Source organism: Puntigrus tetrazona, chromosome 8 (genome assembly GCF_018831695.1).
Source record: "Puntigrus tetrazona isolate hp1 chromosome 8, ASM1883169v1, whole genome shotgun sequence".
In the NCBI taxonomy this organism is placed as follows: Eukaryota; Metazoa; Chordata; class Actinopteri; order Cypriniformes; family Cyprinidae; genus Puntigrus; species Puntigrus tetrazona.
Window position 1 is genome coordinate 7058768 of NC_056706.1, and position 19859 is coordinate 7078626.

At 36.7% G+C, this 19859-nt stretch overlaps 1 protein-coding gene across 1 annotated transcript in view; it reads left to right on the forward strand.

Annotated features, from left to right (window-relative positions):
- The first annotated feature begins 223 nt into the window (after positions 1-223).
- acbd6 (acyl-CoA binding domain containing 6) overlaps positions 224-19859 on the forward strand; it is a 28650-nt gene continuing 9014 nt past the window's right edge. Inside the window, exons 1-6 of the mRNA XM_043247954.1 lie at positions 224-662; positions 1288-1352; positions 1653-1749; positions 4087-4169; positions 7174-7279; positions 11662-11751. Of these exons, the coding sequence (XP_043103889.1) occupies positions 387-662; positions 1288-1352; positions 1653-1749; positions 4087-4169; positions 7174-7279; positions 11662-11751 (717 nt within the window). The 5' untranslated portion in view covers positions 224-386. The remainder of the gene's footprint in view (positions 663-1287; positions 1353-1652; positions 1750-4086; positions 4170-7173; positions 7280-11661; positions 11752-19859) is intronic.

Below are 19859 nucleotides of genomic sequence, written 5' to 3' on the forward strand. Positions count from 1 at the left end.
GTTTTGAAACGATGGTCAATACTTCACATCATAGTGTAATATAGAAATATTATAGCTAAATATATAGTGAGAGATTTAATTATGCATATGTATCTTCGGATTTAATAGATAATACGCTTAAAAGTTGTAGTATGGTAGCAGTATCGCATGCGTATCCTATAAAACTCATAGGACCTAAAAACCGTTGGAACTGTTAGAAGCCGTCGCAGGACGCACTCGTGCCTATTATTGTGACGTACCATTCAAGGACCAAATCTCAAAACAAGTCCGACTGAATCGGATTACGGATAACGTACTGTAGTAGCCAACTGCGTGCGGTGTTTTTATTATAAATTAGTATTAGTTGAAGTGAAATACGGTTAATTAAGGTATCTTAATTATCTTCAATGGCGTCTAGATCTCCGTCCTCCTCCCCCGACTCAGCGACGGGCTCCGGTACTGATCCAGCCCGGCCTGACACCGGAGAGCCGCTCGGTGGAGGATCCGATTCGGATTCAGATTTCGGATTAGGGAAATTTGATTGTGGTGGTGGGGATACAGCGCTTCGATTAGAAGGAGCCGATCTAGAGAATGAATTTGAGACGGCAGCGGACCGGGTCAGGGATCTCGTCCAGACAGCCAGCAGAGAGCAGCTGCTGTATCTGTACGCTAGGTTTAAACAGGTAAACACAGCCTTCTTGCTAATGACATAGTTGATACTGTAAAAACATGATACATTCATATGAAATAACATGCAAACACGATGTAAGCTTGAGGATTGTGTACAATTTTCTGGCATTTATTTATTTAGTGGTGGCTTATATAAAGTTAGTCAGTTTATGTGCCAGCAGTGACTAGTAATAGTATTTAATTTAAAAAAAAAAAAAAATGGTTCTGTCAGGGGCATGGAGTTCTGACAGATGAAAATGCAAGTTGGTAATGGAGTATAAAACATCTGGCACTGGAACCATTTATTTGGGTATTGGACAGTAGTTATTATTAATAAACATCAAGAATATTAGTTGTTAGTTAGAGATGTGGTGCTTGTATGAGTGATGCAGGTTTATATCAAGGCAGGAACGTGTCCGCTATTTATTTCCTTTTCTCTCCCCAATCATTTTTGTCACTCTCTGCTGTTTGTGTATTTAAAGTAGAATAAATAGATGATTAGTAATTAATAAATATCCACTCTGCTTATAAATAACATAAAATATTGAGTGAAGTTTAGTTTGGTTTATAGGCTAAAATATTTGACATGAGTACTATCTTTTAGTGCCATAAATATATTAATAAACTTCGTTTTAACAGGTTAAAGTTGGAAAGTGCAATACACCAAAACCTGGTTTCTTCGATTTTGAGGGTCAGAGAAAATGGTAAGTCTCTTAACAAGCCATGCATTTCTTGATAAATCTTGAATTTTGCTTTGGACATTGCACTGTTGATGGTGACATCTGATGTCTTCAGAACTCTGGTCAGTTCTTGACTAGCACTATGAGTATTGTAGGTTCTTATTACAAATTGATTGTGGTTTTCCTTAACGTTCAGTCTTTGGATGAAATTGGCAGCTCAATGAATCGATGTGAATGTAAATTCAATTGTGTCTGACAATATGAGGTTTTTGGGAGCAAGCCTTTAGAGTCTTTAAAATCCAACGGAGTGCTTTCTGTTCACAGGTCAGCATGGAAACAGCTGGGGGACATGAGTGCAGAGCAGGCCATGCAGGAGTATGTGTCCTGTGTACATGCCCTGGATCCAGAAGGCAGCCAGAAGGTAAGATTAGGGGCCATTGCATGATGGGATGTAAAACAAGTTAAATAGTTTGATGTACTATATATTGATGTGTTTTTTTTTATTAAGCATAATATTAATTAGTATGTTTTTACAATTACACTATATTTATCTTGAGTGGATCTGCCTTTTGGTAAACAATGGGCATTGTTCTTTATGCCACTAAATAACATGTCCAGAAGAGGGCAGTCTCTGATTGTACATTTGTTGTGGTTGCGCGTCCTTCTCAAGTAGGTAGTAGAAAAATATCCCATCGTTTTTACCAAGGTGAGATTTATGCTCAAAGGATGTCGGAAACATAGTTGCTACATTTCTGTATCTGTTCTATTAAAGCTGTAGATGATTCATGTTTATTATGTAATTCTTCAGGAATTATGCAATCACGTTTAAGCAAACCTTTAAGTCGCCATTTGCAAAGCTCAATTGAATCATGGTGCTTATGTGAGTGACGCAGGTTTAAGAACGTCCTGCAATGTGTCTGCAATTTATACATTTTCTTCCTCCAGGTAAATTTACTCTTTACTGCATCGGCCTCAAACTCAGTTCCTGGAGCTCTGTACAGTTTTGCTCCAACCCTGATCAAACACACCTGATCCAGATAACCAAGGTCTTCAGGCTCGCTAGAAACTTCCAAGCAGGTGTGATTTGCAGCTGGCCGGAGCTAAACTCTGCAGAGCTGTGGCCCTCCAGGAATTGAGTTTGAGACCACTGCTCTACTGTCCGTGTAAGAAACCAGGAAGAAAAATCCATTATTGAATTATAAAATAATATAATATTTTGTGTCAGGTTTAACTCAAACCCATTCCTTTATGCTTGATTTTGTCTAGCTTTACTCTCTTCCTTTATCTTTTGCTTTTGTGTTTTCTCCATACCTATCTTCCCTCCGCCTTATTGCTTTTTACCCATAACCCCCGTGTCAGAGCAGACATATCGCTTTTACTGATACTGCTGCAGGTAACGCAATCCGACTTACATCCAGACCAGCACAAAAGCACATAAACAAATTCCCCACCTTACAGAATGAACTGATTGTGTTAGCGTGTTAAAAGCGGGCAAGAAGCTCCATTACGAGATGGAGATAGAGAGCCAGGGAAGGAAGAGAGACAATAGTTTGTTCCTGACCTCCTGTGCGCTTCTGTTGTTGCGTGCACTTGCTGTGGAGGAACAAAAGAAAAGTGCACGAATTTACGGTGTTTTAATACAAGCCTATTATTTAAGCAAAAGTGCAGATGCAGCACTTTTCTGCTCAAAACGGTAAAGTCATTGAATTAAAATTGCTGTATAATAGAGCTGGCTGACTGCACATAGCAATATTAATCTATTCCTCAACGGGTCTGAATACCCAGAGTCCTTTGTGCGCTCTCTCTTGTTGTTGCCAAATGCTGTTGTCTGAAAATATAAGAAAAGTTAATATAACAATGTCAAAAAATAAAAAACCTGTCTAGCACAAGTTTAAAAACATGTGCAGCGTCCTGCCAGTTTTTTGTCGTGTTTTTGAAATTTGAAAACTGCTGTGAATGTGCTCGCCCCCAGGCCATTTTCTCATTGAGAAATTTAGCATTGCATCACTTGAACATCAGTGCATCCAAATGGATCCAAACAGCTGATTAAAAACATCACCATGGTACACAATTAATCCTTACAACTCAAGATAGTCAGTTAATGGCTTGTGAAGTGAAAAGTTAAGTGTTGTGTTATAAACCAATACATTAAGATGTTTTAATATGTATTTGTTGTTTCTACTTAAAGCGGCCCTATTGTGGCTTATGAAAGGTTCATATTTTGGTTTTGGGAGTCCCAAAAACACTTTCATATTTTATAATACTAAACTTTTTTTTTTAACTCATTTGCTCAACGACTCCCAACTGATTGGTCAGATTTAATTTAAAGTAGTGTTTGTGAGCTTTTAATGCTTCAAAAGCGGCACCCAGTGGCAAGATCAAGATCAAGCTTTTATTCAAATGAAGTTTTCCTCTCGTCTGCACATGCTATATGTTTCATGCTGATGAAACGGCTTGGAATTCGTTTTAAAAACGACTCGTTTCAATGATTCTTTATACCCAGAGCACTTTCGTATTTCAAACTTAGCAGGGTGTTTTCATCCACTTGGAGCTGTGTTATACACTGCATGAAAAGTCATTTTCCTCTATTCATAATATTGCATTGTTCAGTGAAACAGTTGTCTTTCACTTTATAAGATGTTAATTGATGGACTGGAGTTGTATAGATTGCTTGTGGATTATCGGCTGTGTTGACTCGTTATGGACGTTTCCTGCTGCTTCTTTGTGTGTGACATAATTCTTTGCGTGTTTCTTTCAGTCATCAGAGAGACGAGCAGGAGAGAAGAGAACTGGATTCGGCGGCCCTGCGGTTAGCTCTCTATACCAAGAGGAAAAGATAAGGTAACAAGTCCTGCTTATGAATGTGATGCTTTTATTATAATTTCCTTCAGTTTTTTTTTTTTTTGATCCAGTGATCACTCTAGCATCAATGTGGCATAATTCATTTTCTTGCTCATGGAGCACACATAATTCAGACGCCCCGTTGCTTATTCCATTTAACAAGACAAATTAAGGGCTGAATTCACATGGTTTTACCTCTTAAATTAACAGTATTAGTATGCATGCATAGGGGGTGAAGAGGCCTCAGGAAGCGGTGGAGTTTAATTACTTTTTTTATGATTATATCGATGATAAGAATGTAAAATGGATCCAGGCATGGATGGGTGAAAGAAATATATGGAAGTTTCAATGCAACAGGGGTTCATTCCCCAAGTTGACGTGTCCCAGGAGAATGCGAGTCGTTCGTTGGGGAAGGAAAAGCAAAGAGGCAATTAACATCCCGTTCCCCCTCCTCTCCTCCCATTTGTCGCTCGCTGAGCTGCCCATTTCGGGCGTGACCCAATCAGACTGCCATGCAGACTGCTTCGCTGCTTTCCAATTTCCAAGCTCGGTGATTGAGAGCACTCCTGCATATTCAAACTTCTCGTTAACATTTGATTAGAGAGTCTTAATGGCTTCTGCATTGCCGGATTGCTAAACCAGACGACCTGTAACTCCAAGGCCATTTCTTTTTTTTCTTTTTTTTTGGTTTAAGCTCACTTGGGGAAACAACAGCTGATAAATTGCATAACTCTGCCCGTGCTGAAATCAAGAATGAGGAATCTTTCTTCTCTGAAGAATGCGTGATAGATGAGTTGTTCTGTGAGGATGCCTTGGAGAGAGATGAATCGGATTGATCTGATCTGATTGATGGGAGCGGAGGTGTCAGTTTCAGAATATCAGACTATTTTGGAGGACAGCGCTTTTTTTGTGTGTGTTTGTGTGTCAGCTTTGCCTGTCTCTGATTGATGGCGTTAAAGGAATAGTCAAGTCTGCTTTCACCCCTGAATGAAAATTCTGTCTGTCATTTGTCAACCTAACGTTGTTCAAACCTGTGTGACTTTCTTTCTTCATGTAACATAAAAGATTTTGGTAACTAATAAAGTTTCAGGTTCCCATTGATTTCTATTGTTTGATCAGAAATGCAATGGAAGCCAATGGGAAATGAAATTGATTTTTAGGATATCTTTAACATGGACCAGTTAGCATGAAAGAATGTTGTGTACTAAAGAGTTGTTGTACACACAGATTCACCTCTGTAGTAATCTGCGTTTGTTTGATCTTTTGTTTGATCTTTCACTGGTCAGAAAATGTTGATCAAGCGGTGTGGAATGACAGAGTAGCCAGTGACCTTCCCAGCATGCTCAGCGGCATCGCTGATGCCATGTCGTTTATCAGTGGGCTATTAATCAGGTGCAAGCGTGTTCTTGTGCGCGTGTGTACTCAGGCTTTAGGAGCACAGGCCAGCATCAGTCTGACGAATGAGCAGTTTTATTGATTAGTTGCCCCGGGAGACGAATGATGCCCACATGGCACAGACACGCTGGGTCATGGTAAGACCACACACACTCACATATTCAGCCTTATTTACTACGACGGAGATAAGGCCAGGTTTACTGCACACATATATAGGCATAAGCCAATTTCAAAAGTGTGCACTTTGTTGTACTGTTACTTTTTAAAACACAAGATAGTTTTTGAATTTGTCCAGACATGTGACAAGCTAAAATCACCCCCCCACCCTTACATGGTGATTTTTGGCTTGTCACGCACCAGAGGTCTGGACCTTCATGAACATAGTCTGATGTTAATTCAACTAAATTTACTACTCCGGTATCCATTCTGACATAAGTTTAGCATATTTAAATTTAAGTTTGGAAATAACGAAATTTAGGACAAATTTAAAATAAGTATATATTTTCCATTCATATTTATTTTAGAATAGTCAATATCTATCTATCTATCTATATATATATATATATATACTATTTCTAAGTATTTTTCTTAAATATTATCCGCTATAAATCGTTTGGGAGTTGTTTTTTTATTCAGGATATATTAATGGGCATTTTCAAAAAGAATTATCCTATTTTGAAACTGAATTGTGAAATTTAAATGTTTTATCTTGCCATGAATATAGCCACTGTTGCTGACGTGACGTTAAATCCCAAATAAATAAATCTGCTATACATTTTTTTCCTCACTGTGAGTAGTTTATATTTTATGCAGATTTGTAGAATAATATATAGATTTATTTTGTTGAGAATATAAAAATAATCAATTTGTCGCAATTTGCGTCAGTGTATTGATCCTGTATCGTTGAAATACTCTGTATCGCATCGATTCGCTCTCAGAAATCAGTTCATTTAGGTTGGCCGGTCTGTCTGTTTCTTGTATCTCTCAGGCACGAAGGTCCCGTCCTCTGCCAGTCTCATCTGCCCTGCCCCTGTAATGAGAGTGAGGGGCGGCCACACAATAGTGCTCCAAATGCAATTAATCTGCCATCCTGCATGGGCAAGAGGGGCAGGGGTAAATCTCTTAATGAGATTTCTCCAACCAACTGTACCTCATCCCCTATAACCCTTTTCTTTCTCTCTCTCTCGATCTCTCGCTCTGCCCTGCCTGGCTTGGCCCAAATGCCACAAGGTGATTAGAGAGGGAAATAATTAAAACTGCTGTGGTGAGCGCCAGGCTCCTGAGAATGCGCATCCACAGAGGTGAATGAGCATGTGACCATGAGACGCCTGCCAGGAAACATGATTTTGGCGGAACCTGTGCACATCAGTTAAGCCCTGTTTAGTCTGGCATTATCTTCCTCCTTGGGCAATTGCTCAGCAGTATACATTTATTAGGCCCAGATTTTTCCCGGTATATTTAAAATTAGACTCATGTGTTTCTTAATCAATGCCATTTCAAATGTTCTTAATTTGATTTATATGAAATCTCGTAAAAACTTTTGGTGTGATTATTGCTTGACATTCCTTCAGAGTGTTTTTTTTTTTCTCTTGTTGTGTCGTGACTTTAGGGAAGAGGACAAAAACATTTTCGACTATTGCCGAGAGAACAACATCGAACATGTCAGCAAGGCCATCAGCTCCAAGAAAGTGGATGTGAATACAAGGGATGAAGAGGTAAGCTTTTCATTTTTTGAATTTATGAAATTAATAAAAAGCTACGTTTATAAAATCAAATAAAACTTTATATATTTTGAGTAAATTATTATTATTATGAATGACAAAAATAACATTTTAATAGCATTAGAATGACTTGTAGGACTGAAAATTCAGTTTCACCGTTACTGGAATTGATTTAAATTCTAAAAATATTTTAAAATATTACAGATTTTTCTATGTTTTTTAAATCTGTCTTTGAGCATGAGACCTTCACAAACAGATACTATAATTTTATTATTTAATACGTATTAACACAAGAATGTTCCACATTATTATAAGGTGCCTTTGTTATGGCATAATTATACATTTAAGTACAAAGTAATATTAATTAACTGCATGCACTTATTGTATGTTTAGAGGTTAGGATTAGGGTTTGGCTTAAGGTTACTTTTTTATGTAATTCTGCATAACGTATTGTTGTCATAATAATAACTACTTTTAACATGTCTAGCAAAAACACCTCAAAATAAAGTTACCCCCAAAAAATTATAATCTGTGTGACTCAAGTGTATTTGTCGAAAGGTTTAGTAAAGTACAGCGAATTTAAATTCCTGTTTAGTGTATGGTAAGCCATGAAAACTGTGTAGCTACTCTCTTTCACCCTACTTCCATGCATTTCCCACACAACCTAAACCCCAAAGGTCACTGGATGCACCATCCATCCGCTCAACCCATTTTTATTCATGTATCATCGTGACCAACTGGCCCGTTACATTTCTTTCAGCACTCCAATTCTGAAAGTGGGGAACCAGTTGGCTCACCATCAGGTCGGCCAGATGGCAGCCATTGTCAATCCACCATTGTTTTTCCTGCTAGTGCAGTTCAGCAGATGAACCTCTAGAGGGCACTATTGAGGTTTAAAATCTGCTGTATGTATATATACTTATATATACATGTATGTTTCTGCCATCTTCCCATCTTCTACTTTGCGCTTGTGATGAAGCTGCACTACATGCTCAAGGTCAGACCTGTGAGGAATGAGGCCTTGCTTCCAACCCAACGCCGTCGCATGGCTTTAACTCACTGCAGCATTAAGATATGACGTACGTGCTCTGTTTTGAACATAATGCCATTTGATGTTTTCAGCAGAGGCTGTTGCCAGTGGTTTAATTTGGGCTGAGATGAGCTTCATGGCTGCCATTTGACCTCCACCGCTCGGCCCGTCACTGCAGGGGTCAAATACATTACCCTAAACGTACAAGTGCAGCTGGGTGCAGGGCAGTGAGGAAATAATCTCAATGATGATGACAGTAGATCAGGATAAACTGGAAAACTTGGAGCTATTCCATGAAGGATGATAGTTGAGGGTGACCAGAGGGGTGCTGGCACCTGGATCTGGATCAATCTGAGAAACACACTGACTGATTATGCTGTAGTTCCACATGATCCTACCTGAAAACAGCTTTGTCTTAAAAATACTTGCTCACCTTGATCTATGCTTACTAATATTTCTGCAGTGATGATATGTAAAGTTATTCATATTGAACCTTTACTTTTGTCATTATTATTTGATATGTCATATTATGTAAATTGTTAAAACAATTCAAGTCAGATTAATTTACTGCCAATGAAATGATTGATTAATTTGTTTAATTATTAGACCCCCCCAAAATAAAAATGAATACATATACACAATGAAAAAGATGCAATTAAAACAATACAAAAATGCTAAATGTGCATACTTTTGCTAAAATAATAATAATATTAATAATTATGTTAATTTTCAAATATACATTTGGGTCCAAATGTTTTAGATTAATTATATAGGAATTTAAAACAATGACATTGTCTATATTAAGTTAATTTATTTAATTCAACAGTATATTTCAATTAGATCATGTTCACCAAAAATAACAGCACTGTAACTCATGCACTTATATTTGACGCATTGAAGAGATTCCCTAAACTGTCAGTGTGAATTTAGGTGTTTTTTTTCTGCTGCTTTGTTATGACATGCTTATAATGGTGTCTTATAATGGTGATGTCTTAAATGCCCCGTGGACGACAGGTCTACACACGCCTCTGATAGGCACGAGCCCCTCTGCCTGAACAAAAGAGGGCCGGACTCATTTGTGCAAATGTCTCAAGAATTTCTTGCTTTCCTTTTCTCTCTCTGTTTGTGCTGGAACAGCCCCATCAATTACAGGCAATTGAGCCGGCAGCTCTCCACCCTCTTTGGCAAGGACATTGTAAAGCAAGAGGTTTCCTATTCATCTGCACTGAGCCCTGCTCAATGTACCGCCCCACAGTAGAGTCCATGCCTGTCACACTTAATCCACAGCGCTCACCCGGGACAGGAAGGTGTAATCAGCGGGATTTCTATATCCTTACTGTTTTTACAGCTCTTCCGCTTACCTTGAAGGAAATTGGGGAATATATGATATAGGTTTTTCTGTGTGTTAGTTATGTTTGGTCATTCTCACCGGAAGGATGATTTTAGCCCTTTCGGCATTCAAATCTAATAGGATGACTTAATTTTTTAGGTAGAGTGTTTTAGTCACTAGGAAATCATTAGTTTCAGTAACAACATGAATTCATACATGGTTTATATATATATATATATATATATATATATATATATATATATATATATATATATATTTTTTTCAAAAAGTTCTTTGTTTTTTTATTACTTTTTAATGTTTTTGAAGTGTTTTATGTTCACCAAGGCTGCATTTATTTGATTACAAAAAACAGTAAAAACTAATATTGTGGAATATTATTAAAATTTTGAATAACTGTTTGAACATAGTCTAAAATATAATTTATTCCTGTGATGGCAAAACATAAAATTTAAAACAGTTGTGCTTCTAAATATCTTTTTTTTAAACTGATATTTGCTAGATTAAATGATTTTTCTCTAAAAAAAAAACAAAAAAAAACTAAAATCACTGACCACAAACTAACTTTATTATTATCTTTAAATCTTGCAGTGACTTTTTACTTTGCAGTTGCAATTTTAATTCTCATAATGGAAACCTTTCTCATTTTATATCAATCTTACAATGACCTTGTTTACTTTTTTACTCCCAAGGCAGAAACAAGCTATGATAACATGACATAAAAATGTAAAAACAAAAAAAAAGTAGCAGCAACTAACTCTTTTTGAACCATTTAGGTTGTTATTTGTATTTTCTAGTTAAAAAGTTTGACAAAAACATATTTGGTAAGTTTTGAGTTATGATGTGATATTAAGAATGCAACTGTGCTATTATATATACCGTGAGATTATTTTCTTTTTACACAGTGCTTCAAAAATAGCATGTCTACACGGCCATGGTATTATCATGGCACCACGTTTAAAAAGCCACTGTAGTACAATTTGTTAGTCGAGGGTTACGGATCCAGAGAATGGTGTGTCTTAGGAGGAGAGTAGTAGAAAAGAAAAATGTTTGGCTATATCTCTGATGAAAATTTGACAAACCGTCCAGGGGACACCCTCCTATCCAAAAAAGAAAAAAAACTCTTGTGGTGTAAGGCTTCAGACTCCCTCATAAATATCAATTTTAACATGCAGCAGTGGAGATCAATATAATTTCAGCCATGGAATACGACTTAAGGAGTTGGCTTTATCTAATTGGCCTTCACTGAAAAATGAACTCTGCAGCCTTGATAGGGACAAGTGGCTTCGGGCCTGGGGGGGGCGGCGCTGGTGATCAAGGGTCTGCTCTCTTTTTGTCCCCAGAACCGCATCAATCACTGCTAAAGAGTCACCCGTCCCACTGCAATTTGTTTCTGGAGCGCCCATGATCTTTCCCTCCCACAATGCCCTTCTCTCTCGCCTGCACGGTGGCCAGAGAAGAACTCATTCTGTCAGCACGTCGTTAAATAGTTGGGTCTAAAGGCTCTGAGTTATAAATTGTTGTGCATAATTTATTTTTTCTGGAGGAGAGAAATCTATTGTGAAGTTAACTTTATAGAGGTCCGCATAACAAAAGGGAATAAATGAATGTGTTGGAGGTGAAGAGGGATTCATCCATCTGAAGGAGTCGACCTGTAGGTTGTGTGGTCTGTGGACACGTCTATGGTTTTGGGTTGCGGAGGTCCTTTGCAAATACGGGATGTTATTGAATATTCTCCACGCCTCTTGGCTGGCGCTCATTTTTATGCGCCGTATCAAAGCCAGAAAGAGAGTTTATTAAATAATTGTATCTAAATCAGAGTAAGAGATTGAATTATGGGATCGAACGCCCTAGACTGACTAAAAGATGTATTGTGCGTTGTCCGAAGCAACCCGAGCCGAAAAATTGAGACGGTGTTCACTGAGATTTTGTTTGCGCATTCACCATGAGTTTTTCTTCTACGAATTTTCATGGTAATGAATTATTTGTGTGTTTCAGGGCCGGGCTCTCCTGCACTGGGCGTGCGACAGGGGCCACAAAGACCTGGTGTCTCTACTCTTACAGAACAACGCTGATATCAATAGCCAGGTGAGTCTGTAAACGCTATAGCTGAAAACCAAATAGTTAATTTGTCCATCAGCGAACACAGATTGATAAATGAAATTACGAAATGGATTGCTGTGAACTATAAACAAGTAATGGGTTTACGCTTAGTGATGTTCTTTACTTTGCGCATTGTTAGTAAAAAAATGTCCCCTTCTATTGTTTTGGAATTGCAATTGATTTATTTTATTTGATAGTCCTAATATTTGACCAATATTTAATCCAAAATCCAAATGTCAAACTAAAAGTTTTCTTTTATTGTATCAGTTGATACATATTTATATTTGAATATTTAATTGTGCATGGTTATTTCCTATTTTAACATTCAGATTAAAAAAAAAAAAAAAAAAAAAAAAACTAAAGTTAATTTAACTTTAAGACCCCTACTAATTTAATAACATTCTTCAATGTAACTTTCAGGAAATCTTCTGTACATATTTAACCTTTTCCTCTCTGAGCTGATAGACCTTCATCATTACTAATCAAAGATAACTGAGAAGTCCTGCTGCCATCCTCCATCCCTGAGCTTAGCTTCTGTACTTTAATTATTTAGAGATATCGTATCAGCGTCTCGGTTGGCGTTAAGCAACACGCTATAAGCAGGTAGCTGTATTAAAAAAAAAAACACTACAGGTCATAATGGCAGATTTGGCTTTGTTTTAAGCTGGCTGAATACTGCATTGGGAAATTAATACGGTGAAGTACAGTTATGCGGTCACTGGCTTGATCTGATTCTCGCTTAGACAAATCAATTGGAAGTAATCAGCCAAATTGTTTGCATTATACAACCCATATAATCAGAACATTTGCAAATGACTCTCTTTTTTATTATTTATTTATTTTTTTGGTGCCTGTAGACCTTAATTGTGTGGGTGGAGAGAAAATGCTTGCCCTGGACAACAATCAATGCTGTTCTATTGTTGTATTTTAACAGTTAGACTAATGTGAAATCCCCACTAGAGCTGAAATAGACGTGATGTGTGTGTGTGTGTGTGTATATATATATATTAGACATTTTATTGCTGGCCTTGTATAGCATAAATATATAATAACGTGTATTATTTAATACAATTTATAATATGTTAACATAATTTATAAATATAATGTTTTTTTTGGTGGTGGGGGCAAGCACTATATTTACTTAGAGCAAATTAAATCATTACTTGAATTTGTACATCAAAATTGTCCTGTTTTTGTTTTGTTGTTTTGTTTTTTTTGGATCAAGCCTGTAAAAGCCTTCAAAGTTCTTTTGGGTTACTGCACTGACCAGCAGAAGGTGAATATTGCTGGACTACAGCAGGAGAATTATTGAGGGCAGATTTATTAAGTAGCGTTCAGGTGGCATGAGAGAAAATATGGCCGTATTAAATCATGCTACTGCTCCTGCCAAAATTATTATCCTATGTTAATACTTTCAGGAAGTGTGATTTGATAGCAATATAAAACTTCGTAGGCACTCATTAGGTTCAAGTGTGAGCCATGACTGTATTTGAAAAGCACACAAAGAAAAAGACCAATAGGCCAGTTTAGAGGTATTTTCTAACTCATAAATGTATTCTGATACTTATACATTCAAATGACTTTGATTATATAAAATCGAAGACATTCTAAATGAAAATATTACTATAATGAGTGAGCCGTGAACCGTGAGCGAGGGCAGCGTTTTCACGCATCTGTCCTATGATCCGATTTCAGCTTAGGTTTAAATAAAGATAAAACTGGTTTATATTTTTAATTTGTTGATTGAATAGGGGGGAAGGTAGAAAAAAGGCTATTATGTCTTCAATGAATATTGTATTGAAATTAATCAGCTGATGGATGCGGTGGTCGTGGAGAGTATAGTAGTTTGAATATGGTGGTGTTTTGGTATAATCCTGGATCAAGGGGAACCACAATAGGAGCAAAAAGTCCCCTTGTTCTCTCAGATTAGCTCATATGCCACCTGTCAACAGCCACCTGGACAACTTCACAACGACAACATATATTCAGTTCTCTCTGCATAATTGAACAGAAGTGGGACACATGGGAGAGTTTGGGGGGATTCACGCTCCTAGAATGTAGTTCATGTGTGGAATAGTTAGACTTGTGCTGGTATAGTCTGGGTTCATGAGTTCATGCATCTGTTGTTTTCAACTGCACTGCGGAAGAACTAGAACAAGTCAAATATGAGTCTATATGAGAGAGGCCAGAACCTTAGTATTCAGTGAAGCTATCTGCAATGAAAGCATCCATTGTGCTTTCGTCATGACATGCTTTTATTTATTATATTATTTATATTTCTGATATCTGAAATAAGTTGGATTTATTTATTCATAAATATCACACACGTTGATGGTTTTGCATGAAATTCATTTTTTTTTTTTTTAATAACTTCTAACCATATACTGGTAAGATGTTATTTAAAGTGTTTCCAATTTAAAGCTGATTCTTCAGCAGCCATTATTTAGTCTTCAGTGTCACACGATTCTTTAGAAATCATTCAGTTGCTGATTTGCTGCTTGAGAAACAATATTCTAAACGGTTGTGCTGCTTAACATTTTTTAGGAAAACTGTGATATCTTTTGGATTATTTAATAAATATAGTTCAAAAGAGCAGCATTTGGCACTTTTGATGAGTTTACTTTACTAAATAAAAGTATGCATTTCTTTAAAAACATTTGAATGTATATATTGGTCCATGTTAGTGAGACTAAGGTGATGTGCACTTGTGAACTGATGCTGATGAAGGATCTAATTTTCTGTGAATAGCAAACAGAACACAAACAACATTTCTGAGAGATGAGATTCATAGATGTTGGTCGAGCTCAACTTATTACTGCAATATCGTCGGCCTTAAAATGGATGCATTCAAACCGACACAGTTCTAAACTGTTCTTTATTCATTCAGGGGCAGATGTTTCGCAAGTTATTTGCATGTTAAACAATGTGAACACAGTTTTAGTGGCATGATCAGAAATTAGAGCATGGCACATAGGGCTTAATGAGCTTAACACCACAAAGCATGTTTAGAGTCTCGAAGGCCTGACTAACGAGCTCTTCAAACAAAGAAGCATGAAGCAGAATAGAAAGCCATAACACTTTTGGTGAAACTTCCGTGACAGTATAAAACACGATTAACAATATTTTTTGCAATGCTTGGAAGGCACCATAGTACAGACATACCTTTAGTATTCAGGTTAAGTACGGTGTAAAAAAGTGATTCTTCAAAGTTGCAAATTCAACTTATCGGCGTATAAGAAAACATTTCGACTTCAAAATACAATGCGTTACATGCTGTTAGTTTTTAATTAAGTGTTCGATTTAATGTTCAATTACAAAACATAGTTTTTAGATCATTTCAGGCTTTCAAATAAAACTTGTTAAAAAAAAGTGAATAAAATATAACTAAATATTATCTTTAAAAAGTTACTTTTTATTCAGTGTTTCTTGCCTTTCTTTGTAATTGTGAAATGTACTAGCCATTTTTGAGTGAATTTCTTTTTTGCCATTGTAAGCATAATGGTTTTTTAAGAAATTTAAGACTTAAATGTTCAAAATGTAGAACAGAAAGTGACAGGCAGTGATGGCAGCATCATAATTTATGCAAGCTATCAAGCGATCCTCAAAAGTGCATTATGTTTTGGAAATACAAGCTAGATTTGTGTGTAGTAAGTTTTGGTATTTTAACTAATTTCCCAGTCAGATGTATAGTGGGCTTTTAATTTGAAGTTTAATGCAGTTTTAATATTTAGCTTGAGCCACTGCTTTCGGTCTTTCTCTCTCATCTTTGTCCTTCCTCTCTCTCTGTGTGCGTTTCCTCGTGAAAACAACACGAGCCGCCGGCAGTGGAGGGTGAATCCCAGAGCCGCTGTGTCTAATTAATCCACTCCCCTTCTTGCACGGCTGCGCTGGCCACACGCTCTCAGTCCATCAGATTGAAATTCATAACTTAATTGAGGTCAGAGCCTGGAGCCGAGAGAACAAAAGGCCCTGGCGAGGACCAGGTAGATCAATAGTGATAAATATCTGCCTGGGCTACTAGTAGTTTACGGTGAGGAATTGTTTGGGACAGAGAAGGGATGCTGTTTATTTACAGGTAATTTAGTGGCACTGTGGAAATGGAAAGATAATTTGAGGTTTTGCGTTCGTGCTGTAGTTCCTGACAGCAGTTTGATTGGTTTTATGTCAACTGTTGCATGATTGTATTTTAAAATGATGCGTGAAATTATGTAGTTGGAAGACTGCAGATTAGGTAGCTTTGAAAAAAATGGTTGTGTTACTGCTCGCTGTCTTAATCCCAGCAACTGTTTAAAATTCCATGTTGAGAACATTCTTACACATTCAGGTCCTTCTGTTGCTGCCACGGGTCCACTATAACAAATGGTTCCATCCTCCACGTCATAACAAATACCCAAAGCAATCTGTCATAAGATTGGCGAGGAGAGGCGTCCAATCGCCAGCTGCATGAGAATGGGGCTCAATGTTGGGAAGGGTTTAGCTGCATGAAACACCTGAGAGTCATTCAGAAGAGTTTTGCTTCTGATCCGAGGCTGGCTTTGCTATACAAATTGTAATCATTGTAGGGTAACGGGGCACTACAGGGCAGTCACTGATTTTTGGTTTCTCTAGTTTTGATTGCTAGTTTGGTGAGTATTGTGAAGTTCAGTTCATTTTAGCGAAAGCAATCTGTGCAAATCACTGTTTAATAATGTTCCCTGCTCTGCATTTAGGTTTTTTTTTTTTATTTAGAAGTAAATCCTGTTTTGTGCTGTTCATCACTTTGTTCTTCAAGTAGGTGAAACAGAATTGATTAAATATTTAGTTTATTTGACTTCCACCATTCTCTCTAGCAGATAAATGATTTGCAAACACTTTGTAAATCAATGGCTAATTTCTAACTTTCATGTTTGGCACCAGTTCAATGTATTTCCTGGGAGCTAAACCTGTGATCTTAGTGTTGCCAGTGCTATTCTTTGCTTTTTGAGCTACAAAAATCATGCAAGCGTTAGGATAATCATTCGCAGCGTTCTCAAAAATCGTTCTATTTACATTTTATGTAAATAAGGTTATGGAATTCATTTTTATAAATATGGATCATTATTCGCAAAAGTGGACACTTTTTGCCTGTCACATGTAGTCCATCTAAAAAATATGTTTGCTCACCCTTTAGTTATTCAGTGTCTGTATATCTTTCTTTTCCCATTGACCCATTGTTCCCATGGGTTCCCATTGACTTCCGTTGTATTGACAAATATACATTTGAAGTCAATAGGAACTGAAACGGTATATTAACGTTGAAATATCTTCTATGTTTTCACAAAAGAAAGAATATCATACAGGTTTGCAATGACATGAGGGTGAGTATACGATAGAATTTACAGAATTTACATTTTTGGGTGGAGTATGCCTTTAACAAGGAGTAGTGCAGTTTTGTTTAAACAACTGAATGTTTTTAGCAGCATTAATGATCAAATTATGAGCATTAATGGATGTAGAAAAACATAACTGCTCGGTGTTTATATTGCATTGTAAATTAAAATTAAAAATATATTTTGAAATGCTGATACAGCTCAAAATTAGACTAAGGTGCGAGCAGCAAAATCGGTATTGTATTAAGCGCTATATAAATAAAGTTCACTTGACAATAAGAGAACACGAGGCAAGCCACTTTAAAAGCACGAGAAATATACACATGCCTCAGTGTACATTTAAGAACAAGAAACACATTGCTGCAATAGTTTCATTAAAGTACGCCAGAATCGCGCAATTCGGCACATATTTTTGCGCAATCTCCTGATTTGCATAATTCCTTCAGTGAATCATGCGCTAAAACGCAGAAAGCACGTGAAAATAAACGATGCTATCAGCGGGTTCAATTCATTCTCGGCGAAGTGTTTCATTCTAGCCGCAGGCAGCTAAAGTCCTCTGATGAAAAGCCTCTCCAGAACCATCTGTTTCTCCCTCTTCCTGCCGCCTTGCCACAATACGTACACTCAACAGTTTTCTTCCTGTTTTCAAACCATCCACATAAATTGTGAAGGACATTAAAGCTGTCCACAGCTGTGTGCTGAGAAAGAGGGGAGAGAGAGAGAGAGAGAGACTGAGCATATTTCCCAGCAGGGGCAGAACTTGCCCTGTGGTTTATTAGTTTTTCCCCCACAGCGATTTAGCTGCGCCTGCAACATTGATTTTCATATTAGAGCGGTTTATGCATTTATTTATTTTATGTATTTCTTTTTGAACTGCTCTGATGATCCTGGACTTGCCCATGGTAATTCTCCGCCACTCTTGGCTCATGCGAAATTGCTTAATGGATCCTAAGACGTCCCTTGGGGTGGACACTGAGACGCAGACACAGACAAGAGGGGGGCGGGACTGGATTCCACGAATGTGTTTTGTTTTCATTTGCGCTTCGGTTTAAATGCTCTGTGTTTACCCAAGGACTGTCAATGGGAAAAGAGACTCACTAATTCAAGAAGAACAAAAACAAAACCCAGACAATGATTTAATGCGGTTGTAGGAAGGCGTGAGTGCCGGTTATGCAGCTGATTAACATACGTATGCTGTTGTGCATTAGAGAGAAGAGAGGTGAACGCTGCTCTGCCTAAAGGATTGACTGTAAAAGAAAAAAAAAAATCAATCAGTCGTGCTGCTGCTAATCAATCTCCCTCTGAATATTACAGCCAACTTAAACAGCCTACTCCTCTGTAAGTGTTTCCTTGGAAACAATGTGTCTACATCTTTCTTAGTAGGTTTTTTTTGTTCCACTTTATATCAGGTGGCCTTAACTACTATGTACTTACTATATATATATATATATATATATATATATATATATATATATATATATATATATATATATACACACACACATACATATATATATATATATATATATATATATATATATATATATATATATATATATATATATATATATATATATATATATATATATATATACATATATATATATATATATATATATATATATATATATATATATATATATATATATATATATATATATATATATATACATATATATATATATATATATATATATACACACATATATATATATATATATATATATATATATATATATATATATATATATATATATATATATACACATACATATATATATACATACATACTGTTGACCCATTACACCTTAACCCACCCTTAAAACATACCCATACCACCAAACTGTCCCTACCCGTATCCGTATCCAGCCTCAATAGCAGCAAAAGTGTTTATATTAGGTTGCCTTAACTACTTGCATCAAAAAACTGTACTTGTGGCCATATTTTAAAGTGTAACTTATTTTTTGGGGGGGACAGAGATTTAAGTCATTGTGTGTATATTTTCAGTTTAAGTGCATATTTATTCTCAGGAATAAGGATATATTCAAGTGACAGACCTTTTGGTAACTTAAGATTTTTTATGCAATGGCAACAACGGTAATATGCAATATAGTTTAATAAATAATTGCATTATAACTTCATCCATCAAATAATACACTTCATTATCCAGGTTGTGTATTGTTTATACTGTATATAGTCTCACTGCTTTAATAAAGTATTGATGACGGGTGTACATTTTTACAGTCGCTTCAAACCATCCAATCAGATTTTAGAATCTGTATTATTATATAGTATCCACCATTTGCATTATGTTTCTAATTGATTGTGGTGTGATGGATGCCCTCAGTGAAGATGCTTGAGTGTTTTGAGATGGTACTGTGAGGGGGAAAAAAGCCTGACCTAATCTTTGTCAAGGACATTTTGGGATTGAGTGATATGCAGTGACAGGCTAACCCTCACACACACACAGGCTGGCTGGCAAGGTTAACACACTGCACACAGAGGTGAAATAGATTCAATTAGGAGCGGTCCACCCGTCTGATCCTTTTAACACAGCTCTCCCAACGAGAAAATATCCTTGCGTGCACGCTCATATGGGTCAATGCTACTATGCAGTATATTCTTTATATATTAGTTAAAATACTAAACGCAGCCTTTACCGTTTTGTGGTTTTAATTAATTTTTTAGTTATCTGTAATAACAAGTGTCACAAGTAAATGTTGGGTTTCAAAAGACATTTGTAAT